This window comes from Camelus ferus, chromosome 9 (genome assembly GCF_009834535.1).
Source record: "Camelus ferus isolate YT-003-E chromosome 9, BCGSAC_Cfer_1.0, whole genome shotgun sequence".
Taxonomy (NCBI): Eukaryota; Metazoa; Chordata; class Mammalia; order Artiodactyla; family Camelidae; genus Camelus; species Camelus ferus.
In genome coordinates this window covers 54985307-55008297 of record NC_045704.1, presented here as the reverse complement: position 1 = coordinate 55008297, position 22991 = coordinate 54985307, and the positions used below count along the sequence as shown (strand labels likewise).

The following is a 22991-nucleotide window of genomic DNA, read 5'->3' as shown; positions in this document are numbered from 1 at the left end:
AAACACTGAAACTGTAAAACAGCCCTATCAGCATTCAGGGAAAAAAGGGAATCATCATTTTTGGTTGATGTAGAGAAAGATGAAATTTGAATTGGGTTCTGAGAGACAGGCAGGCTTTGAAAAGCTGAAAGAAGAGAAAACATTATTCCAGGCATCATTCCAGAAATAGAAGGCAGTCTGAATATTTACACAGAGAGTAAATATGGAATGTTTAGAGGCATAGTGAGTAGATCAGTTTAGCTAGAGAAGGCTAAATTGAGGCATAAAAATTGAGAGCTAAAAAGCTAGGAGATAAGGCTAGAGGGTAGGTGTAGAAAGCCTTGACCATCAGCCTGGATTTTATCTCACAGGTGACAGGATTAACTACTTAAAATAGGAAACTAATCTAAAAGATATTAGGAAGAGTAATCCAAACGAATGTTTGAGATTACTTTAGGGTCAGACTTTCTCCCTGCCTTGTTTTGTTTTTTCTTCCTCCATTTCCCTACTCCACTTTCAGCTAGAGCAATTTTTTTTAATTCAGTCTCTAAAACCCTCTTTTTATTGAGTTTAATTAACATACAACATTAGTTTCAAATGTAGAACAAAGTGATTTGATATTTTCACTCATTGTGAAATTATCACCACAGGAAGACCAGTTACTATCTGTCACCATACAAAGTTGTTACAATATTATTGACAATATTCTCTCTATATACACTACATCCCCATGACTTACTCATTTTAAAGGTGGAAATTCGTAGCTCTTAATCCTCCTTCACCTATTTAGTCCATTCCCCGAGTCCCCTCTCCTCTGGCAACTACCAGTTTGTTCTCTCTATAAAAACTGTTTCTGTTCTGTTTTGTTTGTTCATTTTAATTTTTAGATTCCACAAATAAGTGAAATAACATGGTATTTTTCTCTGACTTATTTCACTTAGCATAATACCTTCCAGGTGATCCATGTTGCTGCAAGTGGCTAGATTTCATCCTTTTTTATGGCTGAGTATATACATATACAATGGAATATATATATATACACACACATATAGATATGTGTGTGTATATATATATCACACATCTTCTTTATCCATTCATCATCAGTGAACACTTAGGTTGCTTCTATATCTTGGCTATTGTAAATATGCTGCAATGAATGTTGGGCTACAAATATCTTTTTGAATTAGTATTTTCTTCAGATAAATACCAAGAAGTGGAATTGCTAGATCATATGGTAGTTCTGTTTTTAGTTTTTTTGAGGAACCTCCATATTGTTTTCCATAGTGACTGCACCAATTTACATTTCCAGTAACAGTGCATGAGGGTTCCCTTTTCTCCACGTCCTCGCCAACACTTGTTTCTTGTCTTTTTGATAATAGCCAATCTGACAGGTGTGAGGTAGTATCTTGTGGTTCTGACTTGCATTTCCCTGATGATTGGTGATGTTGAGCACCTTTTCATTTGCCTTTTGACCATCTGTATGTCTTCTTTGGAAAAATGTCTATTCAAGTTCTCTTTTCAATCAAGTTGTTTGGGGTTTTTTGGTATTTTGTAAGAGTTCTTTATATATTTTGGACATTAACCCTTTATCAGATACATAGTTTGCAAATATCTTCTCCTATTTTTGATTTGTTTGTGGCTTCCTTCACTGTATAAGTGTTTTTTTTTTAGTTTGACATATTTCCATGTTTATTTTTGCTTTTGTTTTCCTTGCCTAAGGAGATGCTTCTAAAAAAATATTGCTAAGAAGGTCAGAGGTTACTGCCCATGTTTTCTTCTAGGAGTTTAATGGTTTCAGATATTACCTTTAAGTCTTTAATCCCTTTTGAGTTTATTTTTGTATACGTTGTAAGAAAGTGGTCCCATTTGATTGTTTTGCATGTAGCTGTCCTGTTTTCCCAATACCATTTATTGAAGAGACTGTCTTTTCCCTATTGTATATTGTTGCCTTCTTTGTCATATATTAATTATCCATACGAGCATGGGTTTATTTCTGGACTCTCTGTTCTGTCCCACTGCTCTATATGTATGTACCAGTACCATAATTTTAATCACTAGAATTTGTAACCTTCTATAATTTCAAGTCTTGGAGTATGATACTTCCAGCTTTGTCCTTCTTTCTCAAGATTGCTCTGGCTATTTGAGGTCTTCTGTGGTCCCATACAAATTTTGGGATGGTTCATTCTAGTTCTGTGAAAAATGCCATACGTATCTTGATAGGAATTGCACTGAATCTGCAGATTACTTTGGACAGTATGGACATTTTAATGATATTCTTTCAATCTATTAGCACTTATCTCTCTCCATTTATTTGTATAATCATCAAATTCTTTCAGCAATGTCTTATAGTTTCCAGAGTTGAGGTCTTTCACCTCTTTGGTTAAATTTATTCCTAGGCATTTTTTCTTATTGATGAAATTGTAAATTGGACTATTTTCTTCATTTCTCTTACTCATAGGTTGCTATTAGTGTGTAAAATGCAAGATTTCTGCATATTAACTTTACATCCTGCAACTGCACTGAATTCATTTATTAGTTCTAATAATTATTTGCTGCTCAGCCAGAGTGATCTTAAGATTGACACAATTCTATTGTGCAATTTTTAAGTGATGCCATTCTCCCGCTTAAAACATTTCAATAGCTTCACAGCAACTTTCAAAATCCTACCAACTTAACATATGGCCTTTAAGATCTGGCCCTAGCTTGCCACTCTAGACTTATCATTTATACAACACGCATCACTTAAACATCTTTCCATCTGACTGACACACTCCTTCATTCTTCCCACATTTCCCTTTTGTCTGGCATACTCTTAACTCATCTTGAAGTCTCAGCTTAGATGCCACTTCCCTAAGGAAGGCTCTCCAAGCTCCCCAAATTCAGACTAGGTTCCCTGCCATAACTCTTCTCTCTGTGAGAGTACTTAAGAACTGTTCCTTTGTCTGTGGCATATGGACAGGGGAGGGGTAGCTTCCCCAGCATCCACCAAAGGGCTAAGAACACAAGAGATTTTCAAGAATATTTGAAAAACACAGAAGACAGAAAAAAAAATAGGAGTCTATGACTGTTAGATGATCATAAAGTAGTAAGATTTAGCCAGGGATACCTTATGGCAATGGAAAAGAAAGGATGACTTGGGGCACGATAAAAAGAAAGCTAAATGGAAAGTTCACAAACCTAAATTCTACTGAGTTAATGCAATTTGGTTTATATAATTGGGAGATTCATGTGGCTCAGTAGTTTCTAAATCCTGGCTGATCCTCAGAATCATTTAGGATAACGAATAATTTATTTTCAATGTTTTAATTTCCTCTGGTCATTCTGTCATAACTAAGGACGGATGTTTAGAAATTACTTACTTGGATGTCCTGTAAGGCCACTTTCAGGACTAAGTTCTAATTTATCCAAGATAACCACTAACAAGTAATTGATAGGACTTAACTGAATATAAGATCAGAAAGGACGTGTTACACTACTTAGATTTTTAGGCTGGTTGACCCAGAGTCAAAATGTGCTTATAATACTTGCTTATTGAATGAAACAGGGGAGCAGTAAGAGGGAGCATTTTCTGTGAGAAAGTAGATCTGATGTTGGGTATGTGTTTCTCAGCTGACATTCCTTATTTATCCTCCATGGCTGTGTCAATGGAACAGTCTTCTTTCCTGCCTTAAATAGAAACTTGACCTTGGCTTGGCTGTTCTCGCTATTATAATGATTATCTTCTTTGGGTTATAGCACCCAATTTCTCTTTAAAGAATTACCCTCCCCTATTTTGTACAGTCCTATGGGGACTATAAATCATATCTTGCCCTTTCTTAGCTAAGACTCAATGAGATTCTTTCCTTAACTTTGAAAATTGGAGTGTCCTAAAAGCAAAGGTATCAGTTGGTGCTCAGCATTTCTGCAGTGACACTGATTATTGCTTCCTAGACCCTTGGGTTGCCCTGGTTTCTGTCCCTTTAACTTGCCCTTGTTCTTGAGCCTTATTATGAACTACCCAATATCCTTCTAATAAATTCCCATTTTATTTAATAAGCCATTATTAATTTCTGGTACTTGCAAACAACAACAAAACAAACCAACAACAACAAAAACCAAAAGGAAGGAGGGGAGAGGAGAGAGAGGGAGGGAGAGGAAGTCAGAGAGGTAGGGAAAGAGAGAAGAAAAAGAAAAAGAAGATATATATAATTCTAAATTTTCTAGTAGCCTCATTTAAAAGATGAAATTAATTTTAATGCTAGGTTTTATTTAGACCAATGCATCCAAACTATTATTATTTCAACATGTAATCAATATGAAAAATACTAATATTTTACTTTTTTGTTCCAAGTCTTTGAAATGTGGTATATATTTTGCACTTACAGCCCATCTCAATGTAGATACTAAATTTTTAAAGGTTAAGTGAAATGCAGTCCTTCCAAAACAATAAAATGTTACAACAAGAAAATATGTTACACTGCTTAAGTTTTTAAATTTAAATATTCCATTCCTCAGTCACATTAGCCACATTTCAAGTGCTCAGTAGCTACACATGACTAGGCTTACTGTACTGGGCTGCACAGCCTTAGATAACATCAGCTACAAGAGTGAAGAGACGCATGGGACCTTTTCTTGATGTATTTAGTAACTGGAAGGAATTGGAGGTTTCCACACTTCTAACAAACTCCATTATGAAAGGATTCGGAATTGTGTGAAGACCTATTAAAAAAAAAAAATCTCTTCCCCCACAAAGGATGTTTTCTTGGCCGTGTCCCTAAAACAGGTTAACACATTACTGAGTGTGAGACCCAGCATCTTGTTTTCTACAATTCAATAGCATAGAGAGATCAAGTAGTTACTCTCCCTGTCTAGGAGTTTAATTCAAAGTTAAAATGACATTATTACTCTTAAATCACTTCTCATTTATCACATTTTGATGGGTGGGAAGAGACTTTAGGGAACAGTTTTAATTATAAGCATTTTCTTCGTCAAATAAAAATGCAGAATTTTGAGAAGCAGGCTGTAGAATTTGACTTTTGTTCCTCAGGCAATAGTAGTCACTGAAACTTGTGGAACAGGAAAGTGATCATGATGAAACCAGTTTCAGGAAAATGAATCAGAATCCACTGTGCATGCAGACTGGTAACAAAAGAGATCCACAGGGATGGTATGGAGCTTCTAGCATCCTTAGCTGGTGTACATATGATCTTATTTCTGTCAGGACCTGTTTTCCTCTGAATCTGACAAAATATGTGCCTGTCCTTCAAGATCTAGTTCATAGTTGTTTCCTGGATGCAGATAGTCAGAATGGATCACTTCTTCACCTCTGCTCCCACAGAATTTCTTTCAAAATCCCAAACAGAAGTCAAATTCATAGAGGCAGAAAGTAGAATAGTGGTTGCCAGGTGAGGAAGCAATGGGTAGTTATTGTTCAACAGCTAGAGTTTCAGTTTTCCAAGATGAAAAGTTTTCTGTAGATGTATGGGAGTTATGGTAGCACAAAACTAAATGATTGGGGGTGAGGGTATATAGCTCAGTGGTAGAGTGTGTGCCTAGCATGCATGGGGTCCTGTGTTCAATCACCAGTTCAATCACCATTTAAAAAAAAACCAAACAAACTAAATGATTGGAAGGACTTTCCCCAGGCTAACTCCTCCCCTTTCAGATCTCAACTTAAATGTCACACCTTTAAGGGTTTTTCCCTTTTCCAGGGCAAAATGGTTCAGGTGCCTTTGCTATACCCTCTAATGAACCCCATGCTTTTCACATAGGGCTGTTATTACAATTTTAATCTATAGCTAACTTTGTGATGTATTAGTGTGCTAGGGCTTCCATAACAAAATAGTACAGCTGGGTGGCTTAAAACATAAAACTTTATTTTCTCATGGTTCTGGAGGCTAGAAGTTCAAGATCAAGGTGTAGGCAGGTCTGGTTTCTCCTTAGGCCTCACCCCTTGGCTTTCAAATGGCTGCCTTCTCACTGTGTCCTCACAGAGTCTTTCCTCTACACGTGTGCATTCCTGGTGCCTCCCTGTGTATTCAAATTTCTTCTCTTAAGAACAGCAGTCAGACTGGATTGGGACCCACTCTAAGGCCTCATTGTAAGGTCTTTAAAGGTCCTGTTTCCAAAAACAGCCAAATTCTGAGACAAAATTCTGATGAACTTTGAAGGGACACACAATTCAACCCGTTAACATATGATTAGCTCTATTGTTCCCACTTGGTAAACTCTATGACAACTCATCTTATTCTCATTTCAGGACTTTTACAGCTGCTATTCCATCTTCTTAGTACACTCTACCTCCAACCTCTCATACAACAGGTTTTTTTCAACTTTCAAGCCTTGGCACTATAATATGACCAAGAGCATCCCAGACCACCTTATCTAAAGTAACCGTGAAAGTCACTCTATCCCATCACCATTTTCTTTCTGCCATTGCACTCGTCAGAATGTCAGTCCCAGGAAAGGGAGTTCGTGTGTTCCTACACACTATTGTACCTCAGAAATTAGCCCAGTGTCTCACATGTACCACATTGTAATAACTTTATTTACTCCTCTGAGATAACCTGACAGGGCACGGCCATGTTTTTATCAAGTGTCACTGCTTTTATTAATCTCAGCTCTAACACCAGCTGTGTGAACTCTAGTAAGTCCCTTAACCTCTCTGGGCCTCAGGTTCCCTATATATATGATGACAACAATACTTTCTTCAGCGTTCTTAAGAGGATTAAATAAAATAGTATACGTGTGGTACCCAGCACAAGAATTCAGTATACAATGCCTGCTATTGGCTGAAAAGGTATTAGGTTGTTTGTTTTCCAAAGTGTAACACCTGTGAATAGTGTGGAAACTGTCTACAGGTGGAATACAAAGCATGAAAGCTATCGTCTTTGCAATGTTCTTTCAATTCTTTAGGTTAAAACAAAGTCACTTTCTCATGCTTATGTCTCTCCCCATCCTTTCTACTCCACAGAAAGGTCATTCAGGTTGAAGGACGCACACAACTGTTAATAGGGGGATTTAGCACTTTGCCACTGTATTTGTGTAAGTATTTAAAGGCCATTCTGAGGCCACACTGCCTGGGTTTCTCGGCCCCTCCCTCACTCTGGCCTTGGGCTAGTTCTGGAATCTGCCTGCACCTCAGCCGACTCAACTACAACAAGGGGATAATGACCACTTCATGGGCTTATTGTGAATATAAAATGAACTATTACACGTAAAGCGATGCAGAACATGGGAAGCCCGCCATCCACGTGAGAAACACGTGAAAGAAACGGCCTGGGCGGGACGGCCAGTGTGGCAACTGTCCCAAAGTTCTCACCAGCGCGACTGAGTCAGCGGCAGGACCGGGTCCGCTGGGCCTGAGGAAGCCTGGCCGAAGCCCTCGGGGAAGGCAGCCGACAGCTCGCAGCTGCCGGGACTCTGGCCTCCTCCAGCTGCTGCTTCTCTGGAGTCTCCTTCCAGGGGTCAAGTCGCTCTCGCTCCTGCTTCTGAGCCTGCGCCTTCACCCTGAGTTTCTTCACGAGACGAGCGCTCCTTGAGGCGACTCGCGAAAAGCGCGGGCCGCGCGGAGGCGCGAGAAACGGAGGCGGGGCCACAGGGCGGGACGACGCGCGCTACGTAAGACGACACTGAGACGCACGCAGTCTCGCGCATGCGCGGCGGGCCCAGTGGCGGAGCACGGCGCCGGGCGGGACTCAGTATGGCGGCGGAGCGCAAAACTAAGTTGTCCAAGAACCTGCTGCGCATGAAGGTGCGGGGACGCGGGGGAGGCAGGCCAGGCGGCAGGGGTACCCGGTGTTCCCGACCTGCCTGAGGCTGAGGCGGCGGGTGTACCGGCGCACTAGAGAGGTCCTGTAGGACCTCTAGCTCTCGCGTTCATTCATTCACTTAGCTTCTGCTCCGCGTGAGGCAGTGAGAACCAAATTATAAATCTGGCGGATTCTCTCATAAAGCCCACAGCCTGGTAGGAGAAGTAGACACGTAAGCAGGCTGTTAGGACACAGCGTAGTGAGTGCAGTGGTGCTAGAAGCGCCGGAAGCCCCGGGAACTTACTTGGGCTGTCTGGGAGAAGAGACTGAAGGGTAGGTGGGAGGGTGGGGGCCGTTAGCGACATGAACTGAGGGGAAGCGACTTCAGAAATCCAAGAGGCAAACCCCGCCCAAAATCTGTAATTCCCAAGAACTGAGGGTCGTTCAGTATGTCTAGAAGGCAAGTAGCGAGAAATGGGCCTGGAAAAGGAGCCAGTAGTCACTACATGCAAGGAATTTTACGCCAGATTAAGGATTTTTTCCTTTATCTTGTAGCATTGGGAAGCTGTTGAGCACCGGGGAAAGTATCATTAGCTGTGCTTCTTACTTTTCTCTATTTCTTTAACTGTCCTGTGAAGAATACATTGGTGAAAGAAGGACCCGACAAGGGACAAAATTGTAGTCCTGAAGACCAGATAGAACTGATGATCTGGGTTTGTGTTGCAGTGGTGGTGGGAATGGAAAGAATTTTAACAGTGGAGGTGAAATGTGAGTTACGATATATTCAGAGAACCTTTATGGAGCTCTTCTTGTGTCCCAAGTACAGCCTGAATACCAATAATACAAGATGAACAAGAAACATGGTCTGCTATTTATAATCTCAGTCTTTTGGGAGACACAGAAGCATAATGAGAATAAGCCAGTGTTCCTAAGGCTGTCTTAGAAGTAGGGAAAGGTGTTCTTTTATGGGAACAGGCTTGAGAAGCGCTTGGCCAAAAAAGTCAGGGGAAGCCCTAAGGACACGTGCTCCGAGCCTTCCCAGGGGACTATTTTGCCAGGCAGAAAATTGAAGCATGATGTTGAGTAGCAGAGGCAGAAGGCCTGGGAAGTAAAAGGTATGCATTCCAGAAATTGCCAGTGCTTTCCTGTGGTGAGGGTATGGACACAGAGGTAAAAGGATGAGGACCCAAAACACTTTAGGTGCAAAGAGTGCTTTTACATTTGTTTAAAATAATGATAGATTCACAGTAAGTTGCAAAAAATGTACAAGGGGGAAGCCTGTGCACCCTTCATCTCCCTGTCTTATTTCACTCAAGTACAGTGCAAAGCCAAGAAACTGACAGTGGTACCATCCACAGAGCCTACTCAGATTTCACCTTTTTATGTGGACTCCTTTGTGTGTGAAAGAGAGGGTTTATCATGTCTAGATTCATGTAACCACCACCACCTTCAAGATACAAAACCATTTTGTCATCACAGAGTCCCCTTGAGCTACCCCTTTTTAGCCACGCCCATTCCCTTCTATCACCCTAACCTCTGACAACCATGGATCTGTTCTCCATTCCTGTAATTTTGTTATTTCAAAGATGTTATATAAATGGAATCATACAGTATGTGGCCTTTTGAAATTGGCTTTTTTTCACTCAGCATAATTCACTTGAGATCCATCTAGGTTGTTGAGCGTATCAATAGTTCCTTTTTATTGCTAACTGGTATTCTGTGGTATGGAAGTACCCTAGTAGTTAATCATTCACCTGTTGAAGAGTATTTTGGTTGTTTCCAGTTTGGGGCTATTACAAATAGAGCTACTGTGAATATTCTTGTATAACTTTTTGAGTGAATATAAGCTTTCATTTCTTTGGGATAAATGCCCGAGAGTACAGATGCTGGGTTGTATGGTAAGTGCATGTTTATTTGGGTAAGAAACTGTCAAGCTGTTTTCCACAGAGGTTATACCATTTTACTTCCCCTACACTAGCAGTGTAGGAGTGATCCAGTTTGTTTACATTCTCCTCAGAACTTGATGTTATCATTATATTTTATTTGGGAACATTTTTCAAGTTTTGTCATTTCACTTAATAGTCATTGGGAAAGCTCTGATGCCTAAAAATGCTTGTGTTTTTGGAAGAACCAGAATAGAGGGGACAGTAATATGGAACCTGGATAAGGGACAGAAATGGGGTAAATGGAAACCAGTGGAACCCTGGACCTAACTTCTGGGAGGCTCCTGGATGTTTTCTGAATGTATTTTTTTCCAATATTGATGCTTTATCATTTTGCTGCAATTAATTTCTTGGTTTGTTCGCCTGTCCCCTAGGAAATAGTTTTTTTCCCTTTTGCCTCTTTGGGGGGGGGTCATTAAGTTTATTTATTTAGTTATTTTAATGGAGGTACTGGGAATTGAACCCAGGACCTTGTGCATGCTAAGCATGTGCTCTAACCATTTAGCTGTACCCTTCTCCCTAAAGCTTTTGTTTGTGCTAGGGAGAGACTAGCAGCAGGAGTGCTGTTTTCTCCACTGGCCTATTTTCAGTTGAGCTTCTGCAGATTTTAGAATGAAGAGCTGATCAGCATTTCAGAGGATAGGTATGAGTGAAGAATAGGCTTACAGGTACAGCTTGGCTTCAGTCTGTATTTATAGAGCCATTGCAATGCGTCTTTCATCATGCTGATACTGATGAAGGAGACTATCCAGACGCAGTCCCTGCCCTGAAGGTCTTCAGAAGAGACAGATACTCAAGAAATTTAAATGTTGTGAGACTAGTTGAAGTTGCCATGGGAAGCTCCTAGGGAAAAGATGCTGATTTTGCCTGCAGCTGTTAGGGTTAATTTCACATGTCAGAAGGGCTAGGAGTTGGCCAGGTGGAAGAACTTGAGAAGGGCATTACAGATTGAGATCAGCAGGTGCAAAGGCCTATGGGCTTCCTGGGTCAGAGAGAGATTCGGGAAGTACTGCATCTCTCATTTTCTGCTTTTTGCCCCTCTCACGTTCTGTCTCCTACCTGCCTGTCCTGGCCTGTGGTTCAGTCTTCGGCCTTAGCCCTTCCTCACTGGCCATTATGTAAAACTGCAATACTTAATGTGACACTTATTGCGTACAGTTTTTTGTTGTTGTTGCCTGCTTTACTAAATCAGAAAAAAACTAAAATTGGTAAAGCTCTCTCTAAGTCTTCTGAAGAAAGTACACACGTTGCTTTTTGATGTGCTCTGGCAGGTTCCCTCCTAGTGTGATGTTGTCAAGGACGGGGCTCAGCTGCTTGGTTGCCCCACCCCCAGCCTCACTCACAAGATGGGATTCCTGGAGAAATGAGTTTTGTAAGTTGGAAATGTTAGTAGCTGACACTGATTTTATTTTATTTTGACAGTTCATGCAAAGAGGACTGGACTCGGAAACCAAGAAACAACTAGAAGAGGAAGAAAAGAAAATCATTAGTGAAGAGCACTGGTACTTGGATTTGCCTGAGCTTAAAGAGAAAGAGTAGGTTTTTTACGACACTTTGGGTGTTCAAAGGGAAATCCCTATAAATGTGATTCATCATTCCAGTGACATAAAACCCGTGAAACAGTATTTATTCAGTTTCTTGAGTTAGCCTTGCAAATAATTTTTTTCATTATTAAGTCTCCAAGCGTTCTACTTGGATTTGTACATTTTATTTGGTCCTTGGCCGTCATTTATAACATCGTTCTTTTTTCATATTGAGTAAAGGAATCTAGCCCTTAAGTCTCTGGTAGAAACTGGTGACCTTTCATGAGAATCTAATGTGCTCTCTGTCGTATTAAGTTTTGAAGATTAGATATGTACTTCAGGTCTCTCCAGTTTTGTGTCAGTAACAGAATTCTCCAGCTGAGCTTTGTAAAGGCAGGTCAAGAGTTTTTTGTTTACTTCTTTTTTTTTTTTTTTAATTTTTATTTCTAGTACCAGTCCTCTTAGCTAATGTGTGGTGAGTCTGTAGTGTGTGCTGGGAACTGGATGGGCTAAGCACTTTACATCTCTTAATTATTTAATCCTCATAGCAAACTTGAGAGCTGGCTCCTATCATTCCATCCATTTTATAGTTGAGAAAACTGAAACTTAAGAGAGTATGACTTACCCAGAGTCACCAGCTAGTCACTACTGAAGCTTGATAACACACTAGACCGTTTCTCTTCCACCTCTAAGCTTAGTTAGTACATGATAAATAATTTTGAATGAGAGTAAGGGACTCACATCATTAATTTATCTAAATTCTTCTGGAAGCTATTTATCATTTCTCCTTGATGTTTTCCTTACAGTTAGTAATCTCGTGGTTATGGTAGTTTTACTTACACTTTGTCAAATGACTGAAGATCCTGCTTATTATCTTCAAGCACATTTATGTTTTTCTCTTTCCATACCTTGTAATTTAATTTTTTCCTTTTTAACATATTATTTTCCCTTGTTCATTTGGCTGACCTTTTCTGGATCTTTTTGGGAAATTTAGACCTCCTTCCCTAAAGATAGAAAATGTGACCCCCAGGAGGAATGGAAGGAAAGTAATTTCTTTTCTCTGCTTGCTTCTCTGCATGCTTTTCTGTACAGTTTCTCAGAGGAAGCAAGATGTTAGTGAGGAAAGAGAAGATGATGCTGGAGATGGTATGGATTTGGGAGTGGGGCTTGGTAGGAAGAGAAGATTACTGGTAAGGAGCTACAATTTGATTTTATGCGTTGCCTCCAAGTATTCCAGGTATCACTTACTTTTATTGAAAAGCAAGACAGTTTGTATCTTATTTTCAGTATTCTTTCCACCCCACCCCCTCAACACAGCATATTAGTCCCAGAAAAATGACCTTTAGAGTCCTTTCCTAGGGAGGTAAATGTCTCAGTCTGTTCAGGGACTATAGCAAAGTACCACAGACTGAGTAGTTTATAAACGACAGAAATTTGCTTCTCACAGTTTTGGAGGCTGGAAGTCCAAGATCAAGATACCAGCATGGTCATTTGATGTTTTGGTGGTGGCCCTCTTCCTGGTTCATAGCCAGCACCTTCTCACTGTGTCCTCACCTGGTAGAAGTGGCTAGAGATCTCTGTGGGGTCTCTTTCATAAGGCCCTAATCCCATTCATGAGGGCCCCATGCTCAATGAGCTCATGACTTAAGCACCTTCCAAAGGCCTCCCCTCTTAGTACCATCATCTTTGGAGATTAGGATTTTAAACATGAATTTCGGGTGCAGGGGAGGTGCAAAAACATTTAGACCATAGCAGTAAGTTATAACCTTTTGCCATCATTCAGTGTTCTGTTTACATATAGGTATGGATATCAGTTTGGGATGTTGGCAGGAAGAGATGGCATTGTCAGGTTGGGTAAGTAAGGAGAGTATAACAGAGACTACGGAAGTGTGGGCAGGGTGTAGGGAAGCCACTCTGGACATTGCAGCACCCTGGCTTGTGCCATTTCCATTCCAGGCCTGGAGGGTCTGGGGGAGGCAGTGGTTACTGAATCTGAAGACAGGCTGCGTGGAGAGAGCATCTTACAGGAGCTGCTACCTTTATTTGAGGGCACAGCCAGCAGAGGTAATCCCATAGGCAGAGAACTGTTCCATGTATTATATTCAGATCAACCTCCCAAGGCACTGATGGCAGGGGGCAGTGGGAGGAATGGCAAGTGGAGCTGGAGGGGTAAATGAATATGTCCCTGGGGTGTGTGTGTTTTAACACCCCAAATAGGGAGACACTGGATTGGATTGGTTCATTAAGAGCATGGGCTCTGGAGACAGAAGGACCTGGGTTTGATGTCCACCTCTGCCACTTGCTTACTTGTGATCTTATCTGTGTTTTGTCATTTTTATATTATGTATGATAATAGTGCCTGTCACATCCATTATGAGAAGTAAATAAGGTAATACATGTGAAAGCACAATAAATGTTAGCAGTTTATGTATTTACTTATACTTTAGTATCAGGAAATTCACCCACTCTTTTTGCTCATTTGCATTTATGAATATTTTCCTTGATTGTATCATCTGAATTATTCCAGAGGGTTACTGCTCTTTGTGAAATTAGAGATTGCCATCAGCTATATTGGTCTGTAATTCAGTGATGACTGCTAGAGCTATTCAGTGCTCACACCTCCCCTTATAGGACACCCTTAGCCAGTAACCAGGCTATGAAGGGGGATGAGGGATCTGGCTGCTTTGCTTCAACTTGGAACAACTGCAGGGCTTTCCTAACTCCAGAGCTCCTTGTAGCAACTGGGGCCTTAGTGTAGCCATGTTGTAGGTCAACTTCTCCATCTGCCTAATCTTGCATTTCCATAGAGGGCCATCTCCCAAGCAGTACTCCCCAGTAAAACTTCTGCAAGTAACTGTCTCAGAGTCTATTTTCAGGGAACCTGATATAGGATACTTGGTATAAATTCCTGGGGGTAGTTTACCATATCAAAGGTTTTGGTATATTGTTGCCATATTATTTTTCTCCAAAGGATGTGGCCCATTATAGAGAATGTGAGTATAGCCGGTTTAATTGCCCCTTTGCTATAGGATGTTGCTTAAAAGATATTTTTGGCTACTGTGTTTCTTGTGCCTGTGTATCTTGGCCGGGTGAACTTAAGAACTGTGAGATCTGAAATTGACCCTACTTGCAAACTAACAAATGGGCCTGCTGCAGTTTCATGGATACTAGGGGAAGGTATGAGATTCTTGAGTCAGAGACAAAGGACTTTATTACTCACAGCACACCAAGCAGTATGAGCATCACATTGACATCATTTTCCCTAATCCCACTGGGGCTAATGTGGTACCCACAGTAGGTCTGCATCACAGCAGAGAAGGCCTGAGCTTAGGAAACCTGAGTCTTTGATACTGGACTGCAAACAAACTTGCCCTTCGCCCCCAAGGAAGCATTATCTTTATTATACTGGACATTAAGCAAATCTGTGCTTTGCTCTGGAGGAGAATAGCTCTGTCTTCCACAGCTGTTAACTATACACATATCCTTGGAAAGATAGTTTGGAACAAATGGGCATTTAGTGCCTCACTCACAGGATGTGCAGAAATAAGAGGCCCATAAAGAATTGTTTCCTAACAGTGAGTTTTTGCCCTATTTTGCCACGTACATATTATTTGTGGCTTTCGGCAAATCTGTTTTTTTTTCAGTAGCAGTTTCTCAACTGCAAAAATAGATGAAATAGGTAATTTCTTGGATATGTTTTAGCTCTAAAATTATAGATCCTTATCAATAAAAATGGGGAATTAAAATACAAAATGTTTACAGTTAAATTTTGGAATATTTCCCTTATTTGCTAACTCAATTTGTGTTCCTCATCATTGGAACTATGCTTATAGGTAACAAAACAACTATGCTCCTTTTTATGTTAATGTCAAAGTTACCAGGTCAATGGAAACCCATGGGAAAGCTTTCTGAGGAGCCATTGGTCCTGCTATGAATCCGTTCCTGCCATTTAGTTCCATCTTTTGACTTAAATGAATGCTTAAATGCCTGTGTATGGTGCTTTCATGAGGGAGGTAATTTACTTGGGACATTGGTGATGTTTTATCAGCTGCACTCTGCAAGGAACAAGATTGGGCAGTTGAGAGGGAATCCCAAGTTTATGGAAAAGGCTGAACAAAAAGTTGGGGAGAACATGTGCCTGAATTTATTGGTCACAGTAGGAGGGCTGGTTTGATACCAGTTACTCCCTTATGACCAGGAGTGGAATAACCTTCTTCATCTTTATCCAGTGTCTAAGTGTTTTATTTATTATCTGGCATCACTCTCTAGAATGTAACCTCTGCAAAAGCAGAGACTCTTGTCAGTCATGGCTGTCTCCCCAGCTCTAGAACAGGGCCTGGCCCATAGTTTGGTTTAGTAAGTGTTTGCTGAGTGAGTGAATGAATGAGTGGATCTTGAGAAGAAGCAGGGCAGGATTGTCGGACAAGAAACAGTCTGCTAAAGAAGCCATAAAGGCCAAGTTTTTGATTTCCTGCCTTGCTTTATGGTTGATAGCTGGGCTGTGGCTGGATGTGTTCACCTGGGATTGGGGTCATAAACTGGTGACTCAGGGGAGAGCCCCTTTTGGAGACTGAAACATCCACACCTGCATCCTTTTTCCAGGGCAGCAGTGGCCTCTCCGATGCCCGCTGTAATCTCCACTGTTTAGCCCTCCCAGCAGTAGCATCATTTGTCCTAGGGAGGTTTTTTAGCATAATTTTGGTTTGGGGGTCAACAACCTAGCCACCTTTATTTCTGCCCATTTCCCAGTTCTGCTCATCCAGCTCCCCCGGTGATTCTGTGAGATACCTGGTATCCTTACAATAAACTACGTCTCTGCTTAAGTCATCCAGGGTCAGTCATTGTTATTTATAGCTGAGAGCTGCAACTAATACACTCTTCAAGCTGCCTAGAACACTGATTTCTGTAAATTTAATAAGAACTGGGTGGGTAGTGTAATCATCAAAGAAACTTTGCTTAAAGTTTGGAAAATTCCAGTTTATTTAAATACTTTTGGTCTCTACATTGTGTAGGCATTCATGCAAATTAAATGTAGAGTTTAGAAGAGAATGTGCCTCCACCCTGCTGCTCTTGCCTCCTAATGCTTATGTTGGCCAAATTAATCAGTTTTTATTTCTAAACCTAGGTCAGAAATATTACCGTATTTTTACTTGATTCCACTGAGAGCCAAAAGATCTATTTTTCACTTAAAATCTTGACTTTCATTTGCTCTGTTTTGTTATAAGTAGATATGCTATTAATATAGGTTTATTTTCTCATTTAGGAGTTTCATAATAGAAGAGCAGAGTTTCTTGTTATGTGAAGATCTTCTCTATGGAAGAATGTCATTCAGAGGATTTAATCCTGAGGTTGAGGTATTACATATAATTGCTTCAAATTTAAAATTTTTCCAAATGAATTCTTTCTGCTAATAATTGGGTTTAGGTTTTTCCCCACCAGATACCATTTCTCCTCATCATATAGAAAATAGCAAGTCTTCAAATATTTCCATAGCTATTTAAAGAAATTGCAGGCGTTGCAGTCTAGTTTTATGGTGGAATTGAGTAGATAATTTAATATAGCAGTATACAGTCCCTGACAGTGCCACTGTAAGTATTAGAATTTTAGCTCGGGTCCTTTAGAGAAATGTCAGGATTTTATTCAGATGATTCTATTATGAAAAAATATTTTCTGATATCTATAAATGTGTCTTTTCTAATGGAAAAAAAAGTTACTTAAAATTGAGTAATTTGACTTTTTAATGGATAAGTTTTAATCCAAGCTTGTAAATAGATTTTTAAATGAATCTTTGGAAATTTTGTCTGAGAAGTAAATACTCACTTCATAACTGAGCTGTTCATTTTAAGCTTCCTGCCTCAGGTTTGTAGAGAAGCACAGACCTTCATTTCCAAATAATTATTAGAACTACGGCTCATGTATTAAAAGCCATCCTGTCAGGTACTTGACCAACCAAATGGAGGCTTGTGATAGAAAGCTTTTAGCTTTGTAGCTGTCACTTAAAGGCACGGTTTCTCAGCGCTGGTGCTATTAACATTTGGAACCAAATTATTCTTGATGGTGGGGCCTGTCCTATTCATTGTAGGGTGTTGGGCAGCATCCCTGGCTTCTACTCTACCCACTGGATACACATATACACCCCAGTTGTGACAACCAAAAATGTATCCAGACATTCCAAACATTGCCAAAGGTCCCTTGGTGAGCAAAATCATCCCTGGTTGAAAACCACGTGTCTAAGAATGCCAGAAGGAACCACAAGTTAACCAAACTAAATGCTGGAATTTATTTAAAGATTGTAGGTTGATTTTCTTTTTCTTTTTTTCCCCTTTTTTTGAGGGATATGATAATTAAGGTGTTATATTTACTTTATTCAAAATCAACACTACAAGTGTTTTTTATTTGTTTGTTTTTTACAAGTGTTTGTTTTTAATATATACTTTTCTCTCTTTGGTCTGCTTAAAGCTTTAGGAAGAGAAAGAGGGCAGTGAGGTAAAAGAGGGGAAAATATACCAAAGATAATGAGTGGATGATGCCCAGACACTAGGGTACTGGGTTGGCAAGGACTCCAAAGTTTGGCTGGTCCAGTGGGAAAAGGAGTTGATCTGGCCTCCAAATTTGGTGTGGGAGGTTATTAGAAAATGGCTTTAATTACTGGCAGTCTGTAACACTGAATTCATTCTCTCTGGGAGGTTTTATGCTGTTCAACTTGCAGATCTGTCATAAATTGTGAAAAAAGTTTGAGATACTTGGTTATGGAAAGAATAATACCAACTTGAGAGCACTTTATTATAAGAAGGATGTACTTAGAGCACATTTTTTAATATTGTATTTGTTTCTAGTGACACTTGCCATGCGGTCTATTTATTCAGTAAATATTTAGTCTGTACCCGTGGTGCATCAGCCCTCTTGAGACACTGGAAATGCAGCAGGTCTGTGCCCTCACAGAGCTTGTGTTGTTGAAATTACTTTATTTTCACTCTTCTAAATGTTGGGAAAGCTAGTTGAAACTGGTTATTCTTCTGCTTTTCCTTCCTCACCCTGCCTTTGGTATAAAGAAAGTATCGTATTTTTTTTTTAAAGTCTGTCAGAGGGTAACTATCAAGAAAGGTTAATATGAGAAAAAGAGATGGAGGAGAGACCTATGGCATGTAGACATCATGTGGAAATCAGTGCATTTTCCACCCTCATGTGTGGAGCCGAAGCAGTTCCCCCCATTATACCAGAGCCAGCCCTCCAGTTCTTCCAGCAGTTTGTTGCTCCCCTTTCCCAACTACCACCCAAAACTGCATTTAACATTACTCTTGATTGTAGTATTTCTTCCATTTGGCTCAAAGGTGGGAAGTTCAGAGGAAATCTGAAAGTTTACTTTTTCTTTCCCCTACTCACCATAGTCTGTTAGCAGTGTGCCTGCTTTAGATACAACTAATACGATGTATGATCTAAAATACAATTTAAGAATATATATATATGTATAAATGAATCGCTGTGCTGTACACCAGAAACTAACACATTGTAGATCAACTATACTTTGATAAAAAACAAATAATCAAATCAAATCAAATCAAATTTAAACTCATTAACACTAAGTCTAATCTAGCAGGGCTTTGTCTTACTATTTTTTTAATTCAGAGCTGATTTCTTTTAGCATGTTGTAGAATAAAGTATTACAGATAACCCCTTGTAAATTTTGTCTACTCCTGGAGATTCTGTGGCTACTGTTTACTTTCAGATACATTTGACACCAGTTCCTTTAACAAGCTGTTTCCAGCCCTGCTAGCCAGCATTGTTGTATTTTTCAGAAATTAATGCTTCAGATGAATGCCAAGAACAAAGAAGAAGTTGTTGAAGATGAAACAGTGGAGCTCGATGTGTCAGATGAAGAAATGGCCAGAAGGTAACTGTTACCTTGGAACAGCTTTATAATCTGAGCCCAGCATTTGTTGCCTCTCACATGTGCACTGTTTTTGCCCCACGACCTACGGGTCTGCCATTCTTTGAAAGGGGAGTACCCCAGCAGGAAGATGACTTTCTGCTTTCTCTAACATGGCCTGGGGTAGATTCATACCTTTCACAGGCTGGCAGTTGAGGACTCATTTCTAGTACTGCTTCTAATACATATTTTTAAATATACATCTCAACTTAGTTAGGATAATGCAAAAATAAAATACAGTGAAGAATTTAATCAGAAATTCATACATTTTTAAATGAGATGGTTTCTTTTAATCATAGCTTTGATTTTTCTTATTCTCTGTTGCATATTTGGTTTGATATTCTTGACAGGACTTGGTTCCTACCTTTTTTATTTGAAACTGAACTTGTTCTGTGTGTCTTAACAGATATGAGACCTTGGTGGGGACAATTGGGAAAAAGTTTGCTAAAAAAAGAGACCGGGCCAATTACGAAGAAGATGAAAATGGAGACATAAAACCAGTTAAAGCAAAGAAGATGTTCTTAAAGCCTCAAGATTAAAATGGATGCCTTAAGGTATGGCTCAGGGATGCCTTGTGAGAGCACATTTTAGAACACACTGTTGGTTTCTCTGTGGTTATTAATGTTGTAATGTTTATTTGTAAAGCAATGCATAGTTTTGGAAACATGCTGTTTTGGGAACAGATACGTGGTGGATGTTATACATCCTTTGCTTAATGGTATTCATCAAGAATGGACTTTTAGCCCTTGATCTTCAAAGGTATATAGATACAGTGTTGCTTCCTGAAGATTTTTTATCTCAGATTTTTTTAATGTCACTCTCCAGTCCCTGACCTTGAATTGACTCATAAATTAATACCAGTGTTTAAATTGCCCTTATGTTTATATTCTCCTTTAAATTGTTAATCATGTCAAGCCAGTTCGTACATATATTTTAGAATATAATGTCATAAGAATTTATTACATGCAGATTCACCAAGAATAAACATGCCTCTCCAGCCTGAAGTATTTCCATGTTACCAAGTCATTGTCATTGTGTGGAATTATATTTTTTTGTTTAAAGCCTTTAATTAATTAAAAAACAAACAAAAAAAAACTTGTTCTGTAATAGGCATCTGTTTTCATATACTTTTTCTATTCTCATACTTTCAAACAGTGATTTTAGTCTAATTAAGTATTGGATCTGTTATGTAATTAGTAACTTTAAAAAGACAGCCATTAATTTAGAATACGGGGATGTATTAGGTTGAATCATAAGAAATTTCCTTTTTGGGTCAAAAACAATTATCATTTTCTTATGGTACAGCCTGGTAGAATTTACCACCAACTAGACCATCTCCTAATCTGAACCTTATTCTAAGTAGTAAATACAGAACCGCATGGAATTAAGTGTATATTTGTGTCTTTCTGTCCATCTGGAGATATGTACCTAGGACTTCTAAGAAATGCTGATTTCATCTAATCATGTTCCTAGCAATTAAGTGAGGTGTGTGTCTCCTCTCTCTGAATCTCCTCAGGTTTACATTGCTCTGTGACCTCAGTTCTCTAGTGAATTATGAGAAAAGTTGTGAATTTAAAGTTTATCTGGCTCTAATTCATTGTGAAGGTGAGGACGGTGCACCGTCCAGTCCTCTACATCCTGGGGCAGAGCCCCGAAGTTTTTCACAGTGCTTCACCAGCACCACAATCCATGGATTAGAATGGATTCCACAGAATGTCTTACTCACCTCCCTGATATTCTGCACCGCGTCCCATCTGATAGACAATTCATTTCACAGTAAAAGAAGTGGAGCTTGTGTCTCGAATTCACTAGTCTTAGCACATACCCCATCACCCAGAGCAGTGGGCAGTGGAGAATGGTGGAATGGTCCAGTGAGAACGGTTATGGCCCTAGGAGGGGTGCAACACTCCATTATCTTAAAAGTGTAAGTTATGCATTGAATCAATGACAACTCAGGTGGGCCGTTGCTGTCATGTACTCAGAATGTAAGGTCTGGAATCGAGCAGAGACGGAGTGACTCCTCTCACTGTTACACCCAGTAACCCCTCTTGCTTCCTGTCCTTCAATTCTGACCTCTTGTTTGGAGATCTGTGTTCCTAAGGAAGGAGTGCTTCCACCAGGGAAGACAACACTGGTCCCATTAAGACAGAAACAATCTGGTCATTTCACCACTAAACTAACAGGCAAAGGAGTTAACTCTCCTGGCTGGTTTGTGTGATCCTCAGAACAAAGGAACATTTGTGTTGTTCCTACACAGTGGGTAATGGAGAAGGATATTGAACCCTAAGCATTCTCCAGGACATCTTTTTTTAGCACTTCAAAGTCCAATGACAAACTTTAATGGAAGACTACAACCTCGGAGGTGGGAAGGATTTTGACCCTTTAAACAATGAAATCCTGGGTTACCCTACCAGGTATCAACCCTGAGCACCTGAGATACTAGCTGAGGAAAGAGGAAACATGGAGTGTGTAGGAAAAGAATGCAGTTTATTAACTACAGCCTTGCGACCAAATAGACAAACAGGTTACTGAGCAGTTTTACATATTTTCCGTGTGTGTGTGTGTACTAATTTCTTCTCTCTCCTTCCTCTTATTGTGTACATTTTTTTGTAGGGTTAACTTTGCTATTAAGTCTTAAGATGACAGAATATTCATATGGGACTATGAGTAAATTCTAGCTGTAACTGACAGGAGGTGAGATGAATAATGTGACTGTTTCCCAGAAACCGATAAAGTGTCTGCTGGGATTTTGGAAAAAGTGAGAACATCTTTTGTGCAAAGGATGTTTGCAATTTGTTAAGCAGAAATAGAGTTGTTTTCCTTCTGAGTTTAGTTGTGTGTACACGCATACATGCATGCATGTGTGTCTGCAGAGTGGCCCAAGGAACGGACTGTAGCAGATATTAACCTATAGTTTCTCAGATTCAAACACTCTTTTACACTCAGCTTTTGGTGCCAGGCTGGCACTAAGCAAACCCCATTTGTCCTTTGCCAGCTGGCTCCTTACTGAGATCTGCTGATGGAACCCAGAGGGAGATGGCAAGGCTAGAGGAGAAAGAAGGGGCTTGGTCCTTTCTGTCTGCTTCCTCTTTGCTTCCTATTCCTTTGTCACCCACCAAATACCTCTTCACTCCTACAGAGGCTGGTGTTCCAGTCACAGTTGTCGATCCCACCTGTTGCCCCCTTCTCTGGCCTACAGGGCCCCCTCCCCCCCCAGCTCAGGAGACACTGGTTTTAACTGAGCAGCAACTTCTTGCTGGAAGTCTTGAGTTTCAGCTCTCCAGGGCCCTTGCAGCTTCTTAAATTGAACAATTTCCACCTCTTCCCTAAGAGTGGCAATTTCCTGCATGATAACCTTTAATGTTCTTTTTCTACCTTTTGAGGTTTTTAATACCCCATTAACAATTGTTTATATTGGATTTCTCCTGTTAAAAATAAGGATGGCTTTTATCTCCTGACTAGACTTTGACAGATTCAGACTCATCCCAAAGCAGTAATATCTGTGAAATCATGGGTTTGGTAGGGCTTGAAATCCTTTTTCTAATCTGCATTCAGGTTTACAACTCTTAAAGTAAAAATGTTCAGCCCCTCACACTTCCTGGAGGTTATTTCACATCACCAGTAGCTAGCCTACAGTTTTTCGGAGAACATTGCCCAGCACAGTAATGCTCATTGACTCGGTTGCTGAGTCACTAGTGTTCATCTCCTTAGTTGTCGAGCTACTGTCCTCTAGGGCAGGGACTATATCTTACCTTTTTTCCACTTGCCGTTGCACCAAGCAAGGGATGTGGCTCGTAGTAAAGATTTTGGTAAACGTTTCTCAAGTGAAAGTATAAGTGAATGAATGATAGTTGGATAATTTGGAAACCGGTTGGCCTACGGAGTCTGT

General features: G+C 40.0%; 1 protein-coding gene and 1 long non-coding RNA gene across 5 annotated transcripts in view; one reads left to right on the top strand and one right to left on the bottom strand.

The window, feature by feature from the left end:
* Nucleotides 1–7530, bottom strand: part of LOC116665841 — a 175620-nt gene extending 168090 nt beyond the window's left edge. Inside the window, exon 1 of the long non-coding RNA XR_004322575.1 lies at nucleotides 7280–7530. This is a non-coding gene — a long non-coding RNA (uncharacterized LOC116665841). The remainder of the gene's footprint in view (nucleotides 1–7279) is intronic.
* Nucleotides 7531–7568: 38 nt separating this feature from the next.
* MPHOSPH6 (M-phase phosphoprotein 6) overlaps nucleotides 7569–22991 on the top strand; it is a 31346-nt gene continuing 15923 nt past the window's right edge. For 3 of the 4 annotated variants that reach the window (XR_004322574.1, XM_014558600.2, XM_014558601.2), the window contains exons 1-5: nucleotides 7569–7711; nucleotides 11075–11187; nucleotides 16439–16529; nucleotides 18972–19066; nucleotides 19509–19656. Coding sequence is in view for 3 of the 4 variants with exons in the window: in XM_014558600.2 (XP_014414086.2) it covers nucleotides 7613–7711; nucleotides 11075–11187; nucleotides 16439–16529; nucleotides 18972–19066; nucleotides 19509–19641 (531 nt within the window). In the remaining variant the exon portion in view is untranslated. Of the gene's footprint in view, nucleotides 7712–11074; nucleotides 11188–16438; nucleotides 16530–18971; nucleotides 19067–19508; nucleotides 20201–22991 lie in introns of those variants that run through there. The other variant, XM_006183955.3, reaches the window with a different exon arrangement.